The 10,466-nt window shown below is 46.1% G+C and overlaps 1 protein-coding gene across 1 annotated transcript; it reads right to left on the bottom strand.

Annotated features, from left to right (window-relative positions):
• Positions 1-27: 27 nt before the first annotated feature.
• On the bottom strand, positions 28-2,614 carry LOC125529346 (probable mannose-1-phosphate guanylyltransferase 1; the record flags this gene model as incomplete). Its single annotated transcript, XM_048693760.1, is given in 5 exon segments — positions 28-244; positions 358-597; positions 689-751; positions 1,132-1,274; positions 2,354-2,614. Coding segments are annotated over 4 exon segments (631 nt in total), but the record flags the coding sequence as incomplete, so codon positions are not given.
• Between the last annotated feature and the right edge of the window lie 7,852 nt (positions 2,615-10,466).

Here is a 10,466-nt window from a genome sequence, read left to right on the forward strand (position 1 = left end):
TTGCCATCCGGAACCCCGGCAGCTCGTTGGCGTACAGGCCCTTGTCGGCGGCGATGCGCGGGAACACCTCCTTCTCGATGGACGTCGGCTTCAGCTCGATGCGGTCCAGCACGGACGGGCTCAGCAGGTAGATGCCGGCGTTGATCTTGTTGCCCACGAACACCTTGGGCTTCTCCACGAACCGCTCCACCTTCCCGGTCTCCTCCTCCGTCACCACCACGCCGTACTTGGAAGGCTCGTCCACCTTTTTTCATATTAAAATCAAAGTAGCCACATCCATTTCTCAGCATATATATGGACGGACACCCAACCTTCAAGGTAAATTTTACTCGTCACTAGGCCTTGGTCACCACGTACCTTGGTGACCATGATCGTGGCCTCGCCGCCATGGGACTTGTGGAACTCGATGAGCTCTGCGAACGGGTACTCGCTGATCACGTCGCTGTTGAGGACGAAGAAAGGCTCGCCGGATCCGTCGTCGAGCTTGTCGCGGGCAAGGGCCAGCGGTCCGGCGGTTCCCATTGGCTCTGTCTCCTGGGAGCAGGTGATCTTGATGCCAAGCTTGCTCTCGAAGTCCTTGAGAAAGTTGAGCATGACCTGCAATTTGTTTGACCAAAGCAAGACAGTGAGATCTGGGATTCTGACGAAACAACAGTTTTCCAAGGCGTGGCATGCCATGCTCAATTACCTCTGGCTGGTAATTGATGGCCAGGACAACTTCTGTGACTCCCACATCTTTCAGAGCCTCGATCTGGTGACAAAAGCATTACAAAAAAATTAATCACAAGATACTCTGAACAATTAAAGTCCCAGCCAAGAAAAGGATGCTTGAAACGGATGTAAATTTGCCCAGGACAGGGAAATGGTCAATTATTGGTTACCCCTTTTAAATTCATATATATATTTTGTTTCTATCATCACAATTATTTGAGACACACATGGTGATGCATACAGGTCCATGACTGTTGCTGTGCGGAATCTATTCACATGGACCACCTAGCAAATCATGGACTGATGAGGCCTTGCATAAACAAACTCACACAGGTTGTCACAGCACAGGTAACTAATCAGGATACCCCTTTTAGATTCATATATTGAATAAGAAACAAATTATGGAGTATTTGTGCTGACCTGATGCAGGATCATGGGCTTGTTGGCGAAATCGACGAGCGGCTTCGGCACGCTGAGCGTCAGCGGCCGCAGACGAGTGCCGAATCCTCCCACAAGAATGAGGGCCTTCATGGTCGCAGTCCTCCTAGCTCAACCCTGTGAAACTGCAGCAAGCAACCGAAGAAGAAACGAATGAGATGATCTGATCCAGACTCTGTGGTCACGGAGGGTCGGGGTATACGGTTCAGACTTCAGAACAAGACACTAAAACCTCCTCTCCGCCCTGCCGATGCAGACGCCATGTGTCCCAAGACAGCGACCATCTTTGCATCGGCCGGAGCACCGGGAGTTTGCATTGCACGGGCAATTCAAGGAGCAAGAACATACAGTAGTACACACGTATTACATAGGAAAGCAAAAAACGGCAGCGTTGATTTGAAGGCACTGGGATAGGAGGACAACCTGATCCTCTAGCGCTGGGGACAATCTGCGGCCTCGCCCGGGAGACGGGATTTTTCTCAGATTTAAGGAAGCAGGCGATGGTCCTTTATGTGGTAGTGGGTGAGGAGGAAGACGGCAAAAATGCAGAGGTGGCATGGAGGGGCCGCTCCACTTTAAGCTTTAAGCCTAATCCGTCCATCTATCTATCAACCTATGTGCTGTTGAAAATGTGGTTCTCCGGACGCATGTATTGCTGTCGTGTTGCTTCCACCGGAAAACCAACCCAAATGCCGCTAGATCTCCAGCCAACAGCCCGGCACAAAACACAAAAAGAGCCGAGCTTTATTCTGTTGATCCTCCTTGGCTCCTTCTCCGTGACGCCTCTGTTTTTAGTTCCGGGGCCAAAATGATTTACAGGCTGGATCCATGATGAGATGGAGATGGAGATGGAGACAAGACGAGCAAAGACGACGAAAGTGGTGGTCTCGCAACCGTCGAGCCCGGGCACCTACCTACCCCGCACGTAAGATTACAAACAGAGGGGAAGACGAGAAGTGGTGATGAACAGCGGGGGGCTTGCTCGTTGCAGATCTGGCTCCTGCCGCGTCGAGGAACCAAACCGCCGCCTCTCTCGCCACCCACGACGCAATGACCAAGCCGAGGGAGAAGCAACTCTAATGGCGGAGGGAGGTAGACACATAGCATGGCGACACGAACAAAACATTCAAACGCGTAGAACAGAGCAGAAGCCACAGCAAGGGACGAGATCGATCAGCGTGGCGCTGCGTGCGTGCGTGCGTACCTCGACGCGAGGGCAGCCGGCGGAGCAGGAGACGGCGGCGCGCTCGAGTCGTCCTCCTCCGGGGCCGCGTCAACGGCGGGCGCCGAGGAGGAGAATTTGAGGAGGATGGAGGGACAGGTCAGAGGGGGGAACGGGAAACCGTCGGCTGAGTCGCGGGATCGCTGCTTGCCAGGGACGCGGCGCTGGTTTTATACTGGTGGCTTCCTCGCTCTCTCCTCCCTCCGGCTGCTGCGTGTGATTGACGGTTTGACACTGTCTTCCGCCCTAATGAACCCCTGCAACCTTTTTCCCTCTTCTGTTTTACTATCTGCTTGCTGTATTCGTTTCTTTTGGCAATGATGAATTGCTGTCCCGGGCGGGCTAATCCCACCCGCCGACGCGTGATCCAACAACGGGACCGGCCGGCCGCCAGCTTATCCGCGGCGCGCGAATGGCCTGTGGGCGCCGGCATTATTACCTTCCCGTTTTACAGGGCAGAGTTCTTAAGTTTTTTTATATATAGCAAAAGATAGCTACTCCCTCCGTTTCTAAAGGCCTGTTCGGCATCCCACCGCTCCACACTCCCGCTCCTGAAGCTTGCAGAGTTGAAGTTAAAAATTGCAGAAAGGGGAACAAGCGCTCCCTGGATCCTCGAATTTCACGGAGCAGGGGTTGCCGAACAGGCCCTAAATATAAGACAGATTTTAATATGAATTATATATGAAGTAAAATGAGTGAATCTAGACTCTGAAATACGTCGCCCATTAAAATCTTTAAAAGGACTTATATTTAGAAAGGGGGAATAGTCTTTACAATTGATCGGTGGCAGTGTTAACAGGAACTACATTAGGATCATGCAGTGTGCTTAGCCACATATGTCTCCCATGAGGGAGGGAGACACTGTATGTGCTTCAACATTAGTTCATGGTAGAGATTACAACTAGAAAATAATTTAACAGTTTTTCTAATTTTTCTAACAATGTCGGCGTAGTTTTCTCCTTTCTCATAATGGATATGGCCAACGACTTGTTTGTAGTCTAACGCAATGTATACATTTTGTGGTCCCATGCCCCACACAAGTGATAGGCCTTCCCTGCAGGCCATTGCTTCCAGTGACGCCGGATCCACAAGCCCTTGTACGACTAGAACCGATGATCCCAAGTAGCCTTCATCTCTATCCCGTCATGTCGATGCCGTCGTCCCCAAATTAGGGCTAGGAGAAACTCCAGGGAAGGTGGAGTGGTTTGTGATGGGCGTTGCTTCATGACTGTTTTTAGTTAGTACAATTATTATTCCCTCTGTTCTTTCTGGTAGGCGTTTCCACATGACGTCCCTAATGTCATGTTTGCTTGAACTTCAGGAAGCAGGTTTAGTTTTGCCACTGAATCTGAATCGCAAATCCAAAACAAACAGCTATTTCGAATCAACTTTTGTTAGTGAAACTGAATATGGAATCTGAAACAAACGGTTACTTCGAATCAGCTTCGCCAGTGAACTTGAATCTGGATTCTGGCCATTTTTAGTGTAATTTGCTGAAGCATCTCAAAGTGTACTTCGGTGGTGAAGCTGGTTTTGTGAATCTGCAAGTGATTCGAATCCAATCAAATGTAAAACAAACATGGTCTTATATCACTAGGAATTAGCTTTGCCACGGAAGCAAATTCACAAGTGATTCGAATCTCACCAAAGCTTAAACAAACAAGGCCTAAGGCAACTCCAACGCGGATAGCCGTTCGAACATTTTGTGCCATCCAAGGACATCTTAAAAAAATGTTCGGACGGTCCAGATTGTGCCATCTAAGGGCGTCATAGAAAATGTTCGGACCGGTCTAGATATCTGAAATTTTATAAACAGGAACCAAAAGTACAGGTGGTTTTGTCGGTGTCTGAACCTCCGCCACGTAGGCCTTCGACACGCTCGGCCCACCCAAAAACCACACCCAGAGATTTCTTTTCCCACTCCGTCCCTTCCCATGTGCTTTGTATTTGCTCTCTCGGTGATCGACGCTCCCACTGTACCACCTCAGCAGTCGCACAAGCCTTGTTGGACCTCTGCCACTCAACCCAGGCGCCTTCTCGCATTGGAGTTCCACACTGGATACTGCCGCAACCAAGGCATCCTCCGTGCCCCTACCTATGTCATCCATGGCGGACACCATGCTCGGCAAATGTTCGGTCAAATGTCATTGCCATCTTCTTTGATGTTATTGTTGTTTACTTTGAAGCAACATGATGGATTCAGACAAGGAGTATTTGTATAGAGAATTCATGGAGTCATCTTCGTTGGTTGTGGAGTAATATGAGAATGAAATGGCGATGATGGGGGTCGTTCTTGCAGATGCGGTGCGTGCGGAGGAGGATGTTCTCAACTACGAGGGTCCAACAAAGGGACACCAAGTGTTGAATCGGAATAGGACGTGGGGTCTATGATTTTTCTCGATGACTACTTTACCCCTGATGTGATATTCGAGATATAGTTCCGTCATCGTTTTCGGATGCGACAACAGGTGTTCAAGCGCATCTACCATACTGTTTGGGCCTATGATGATTACTTCATTCTAAAGAAGGATGCCATTGGAACCATTGGGTTTTCTGGTTACAAGAAGTGCGGTATTACAATGATGACACTTTCCTATAGCACGACCATAAATTCGTGGGATGAGTACCTCCAGATTCCTGAAAAGCACATGCTTTGAAGCAATGGTCAAATTTGTTGTTGCGGTGATGAAAGTGTTTGGACGGGGTACTTGAGAGAACCCACTTCCAAAGACACAAAAAGGCTCATGGAAATTGGAGAAGCAAAAGGGTTTTCAAGTATGCTCGGATCCCTGGATTGCATGCAGTGAAAATGAAAGAACTGAACATATGTCCAACAATAGCAATACAAAGGTCAATGCAAAAAGGCCACCATCATTCTTGAATGGGTTGCATCACATGATCTCCTTTTTTGGCATATTTGGGTCTCACAATGACATCAATGTGTTGCATCAATCTCTATCGTTTGCAAGTGTGTGCGGCCGAAGCTCTTGAGTGCAACTATACCATCAACGATCATGACTACAACATGAGGTAGTATCTTTGTGGTGGTATCTGTGACTTTACTCAAGACCATCTATGAACTAAGGGGTAACAGAAGATATCGCTTTTCCCAAAGACAAAAATCTTCTAGAAAGGATGTCGAGAGGGCATTTACAGTGCTCCAAGCCCATTTTGCAGTTGTTTATGGATCTGCTAAACTATGGAATCCAGAGAAATTGTGGGAGGTGATGACAACTTGTGTGATCATGCAAACAATTTTTGTGGAGGATGAGGGTGATGGGTTTCGCCATCGTCTGTGTTTGAAAACATGGGTGATCCTATCCATCTTCTAAATGCATCATCAAATTTAACATCGAGGAACTCATGAGCAGCTGCATAATGATCTGGTTGAGCATCTTTGGGCGTTTCCTATGGACAATTAAAACATGTGTCCGACTAAGATGAATTCAAACTTGAACTATTTTACTTCAACACTTTATGTTTGAATTGTAATCTTTTTATTTGGGTTATTTTTGCATTGTAGTATTTATCTTTCAGTTTCTTAAGAATTGTGTTATTTATCTTTGATTATTTTAAGTAGTCTGGGTGTAGAAAAAACCCGGGAGAGGACATTTGGTGATTCCGTTTCAATGGCCTACGCCCCTATTCCTATCCACGGACACGTCCAAGGACATTTGGTGATGCCTGTTTTGGTGATCTACATTGGAGTTGCCCCAACCCTTCTTTATTTATCCTCGTGGCTGTTTGTTGACATATTTGGACCGAAACCCATACCCATTGTCCCATTTCAGACCCAAACTAGATCATAAGTGCGCGCATTGCCGCGCCAGTCCATGAGAGAAACATTACTCTCATGACAATCGTACTATCTGATTATCAAATTAGTTAAGAGACTCATATTCAATGCAAAACCAATGAAGATTTTTAATAGCAGGACATCTGCAATAACTTACGATATTTGTACTCCCTCCGATCCAAAATAAGTGTCGTGGTTTTAGTTCAAACTAAAACCGCGACACTTATTTTGGATCAGACAGAATATTTAACAATGACAACAATATGACATAGCACAATGACAACAATACGACATAGCAAGCCAAAATGTGAACCTGACATGCGAAACAACATAAAAGTAGTTTTGTACTTTATGTACCTTTTCTAATGGTGCACTCGACCTTATAACGCATGCTTGATCTATCAACCTCTAGATCATCAGGTCCAACCAAACCTTGTTGCATAACCTGCTACACATGTCAATGCTCAACATCGAGTGCAACACATAAAAACATATGTGGTGGGAGCCAAAAACATCTATATACACCAAGGAGGAAATAATATAATTGATAAATAGAAGAAGTTAATCGAGTAAAATACCTCCCAGAAGAAGATAAGTTCTACACCCAGAATATTGAAAGCTTTTTAGCTAATAGATTAATATAAAGCATGTGCTAGTTAAAGATTTCTACAAACTGACAATTTGCATGATGGAATCTAAGGGTAATTATCTTAGAACTGACACAGAAAAGAACTCATAATTTAAATCCCATGTCAAGTTCAAAAACAACACCATGTTTACCATTTTAAGAATCGTCCATTCATCATATTTGTCATAAGAACTGAAGTACATACAACAAAATTGATTTTTTTTGACTGCTCACCTTGGTCAGCAATCTCCATTGAGGAAGAAGAACAAAGGGAAGGATGCATGGTGACAACTCTAGGGCCTCAACTTCCACATGATCCACCCCAACTAGAGCGAGCCCTAGGTCGCTAGCCCGCCACTAGTCCAGAGGCCTAGGCCCCTCATAAACACGAGGCGGATCCTTGGTTAGCTGCCGTTGCCGAGTCGAGATGCAAGCTATCGCATGGTCGCGGATCATGGGGAGAACCAAGATGGAGAGAAGTTTTGATGGAAATATGCCCTAGAGGCAATAGCAAAGTTGTTGTTATTATATTTCCTTATTCATGATAAAGTTTATTATTCAAGCTAGAATTGTATTGATCGGAAACTTAAATACATGTGTGGATACATAAACAAATCCCGTGCCCCTAGTGAGCCTCTACTAGACTAGCTCGTTGATCAAAGATGGTTAAGGTTTCCTAACCATGAACATGTGTTGTCACTTGATAACGGAATCACATAATTAGGAGAATGATGTGATGGACAAGACCCATCCGTTAGCTTAGCATATGATCGTTCAGTTTATTGCTACTGCTTTCTTAATGTCAAATACATATTCCTTTGACCATGAGATCATGCAACTCCCGGACACCAGAGGAATGCCTTGTGTGCTATAAAACGTCACAACGTAACTGGGTGATCGTAAAGATGTTTTACAGGTATCTCCAAAGGTTTCTGTTGAGTTGGCATGTATCGAGATTAGGATTTGTCACTCTGTGTGTCGGAGAGGTATCTCTGGTCCCTCTCAGTAATACACATCACAAGAAGCTTGCAAGATAAGTGACTAAGGAGTTAGTTACGAGATGATGTATTACGGAATGAGTAAAGAGACTTGCCGATAATGAAATTGAACTAGGTATGAAGATACTGACAATCGAATCTCGGGCAAGTAACATACTGACAGACAAAGGGAATTACGTATATTGTCATAAAGGTTCGACCGATAAAGATCTTCATAGAATATGTAGGAACCAATATGGGCATCAAGGTCTTGCTATTGGTTATTGACCGGACAGGCGTCTCGGTCATGTCTACATCATTCTCGAACCTGTAGGGTCTGCACGCTTAACATTCGTTGACGATATAGTATTATATGAGTTATGTGAGGTGATGACCGAATATTGTTCGAAGTCTCGGATGAGAACACGGACATGACGAGAAGCTCTGAAGTTAAAGACCGATATATAGGATGATGCTATTTGGTCATCAGAAAGGTGTTGGAATGTATCGGGTAGTCATCGGATCACCGGAAGGGGTTCCGGGAGGCCTCGGGAGGTTATTGGACCATATTGGCCAAAAGAGGGGAGCACACCAGCCCACAAGGGGCTGGCATTCCCCACCTCTAGGCTGTCGGCCCTAGGGGAGGAAAGGGGTAAGGGCTAGCCCCTCTTTCCCGCTGTCGGTGTCAAAATCGGCCGATCTCGGGTAGGGGGTCCTGAACTGTGCGTCTGAGGATCGCAGGTAATAGGAGTCAGGGGACACGATGTTTACCCAAGTTCGGGCCCTCTTGATGGAGGTAATACCCTACTTCCTGCTTGATTGCCTTTGATGAGTATAGGGGTTACAAGAGTTGGTCTACCTCAAGATCGTAATGGCTAAACCCTAGATGTCTAGCATGTATGATTATGATTGCCTCTACGGACTAAACCCTCCGGTTTATATAGACACCGGAGGGGCCTAGGGTTGTGTTGGGGAACGCGGTAATTTCAAAAAAATTCGTAAGCACACGCAAGATCCATGTAGGTGATGCATAGCAACGAGAGGGGAAGAGTGTTGTCCACGTACCCTCATAGACCGTAAGCGAAAGCGTTATGACAACACGGTTGATGTAGTCGTACGTCTTCACGATCCGACCGATCCTAGCACCAAAGGTACGACACCTCAGCGATCTGCACACGTTCAGCTCGGTGACGTCCCGCGAACTCTAGATCTAGCCAATGTTGAGGATATCGCTTATCGTTATCGTCTCGGTCAGCTAGGGAATAGAGATTAATCGGAAATCGGCCGATTAATCGATTTTATCGGCCAACTATTAATCGAATATTTTTTGCAAATCTCAGATTCCCAACACTAAAATACGCTATATTCAACACCAAAACAATATTTGACAGAATTGTTACCTTAATTTCTGGCCTTTGAGTCCTCATATAATGACAAACAAAATAGGACAATAGTACATACTGAGTAACAAGGTCCACAAAACATAAATAAACATAGTTTTTGCAAACGTTTGTGCTATGAATAGGTCTAATTTATCGTAAGATTCCCGATAAATCGCTTGTCGGAACGATAAATCGGTCCAAAAGATAAATGGCAAAGATAAGGCATAATCTTATCAGTCACCCCCCGATTAGCGATAAATCAGAAGATTAATCGGTGAATCAGAAAATTTCTTGAACAGTGGATCTAGCTGAGTGTCGAGGGAGAGTTTCGTCAGTGCGACGGCGTGATGACGGTGATGATGAAGCTACCGGCGCAGGGCTTCGCCTAAGCACTGCAATGATATGATCGAGGTGGAAATCTGTGGAGGAGGGCACCGCACACGGCTAAACAATCAAATTGTGTGTCTATGGGGTGCCCCCTCCCCCGTATATAAAGGAGTGGAGGAGGGGGAGGGCCGCCCCCTCTATGGCGCGCCCAAGGGGAGTCCTACTCCCACCAGGAGTACGATTCCCCCCTTCCCTGGTTGGATTAGGAGAGGAAGGAAGGGGGAGATAGGGGGAAGGAAAGGGGGGGCCACCCAATTCGGATTGGGCTTGGGAGGGGGGGCGCCCCCTCCTAGGCTCCCTTCTCCTCTCTCCCACTATGGCCCAATAAGGCCCATATACTTCCCGGGGGGTTCCGGTAACCTCCCTGTACTCCGGTATATACTTGAACTCACCCAAAACCATTCTGATGTCCAAACATAGGCTTGCAATATATCAATCTTTATGTCTCGACCATTACGAGACTCATCGTCATGTCTGTGATCATATCCGGGACTCTGAATTACCTTTGGTACATCAAAACACATAAACTCATAATACCGATCGTCATCGAACATTAAGCGTGCGGACCCTACGGGTTCGAGAACTATGTAGACATGACCGAGACTCATCTTCGGTCAATAACCAATAGCAGAACCTGGATGCTCATATTGGTTCCTACATATTGTACGAAGATCTTTATCGGTCAAACCGCATAACAACATACATTGTTCCCTTTGTCATCGGTATGTTACTTGCCCGAGATTCGATCGTCGGTATCTCAATAGCTAGTTCAATCTCATTACCGGCAAGTCTCTTTACTCGTTCCGTAATGCTACATCCCATAACTAACTCATTAGTTACATTGCTTACAAGGCTTATAGTGATGTGCATTACCGAGAGGGCCCAGAGATACCTCTCTGACAATCGGAGTGACAAATCCTAATCT

This window comes from Triticum urartu, unplaced genomic scaffold (genome assembly GCF_003073215.2).
Source record: "Triticum urartu cultivar G1812 unplaced genomic scaffold, Tu2.1 TuUngrouped_contig_5538, whole genome shotgun sequence".
Lineage (NCBI taxonomy): Eukaryota > Viridiplantae > Streptophyta > Magnoliopsida > Poales > Poaceae > Triticum > Triticum urartu.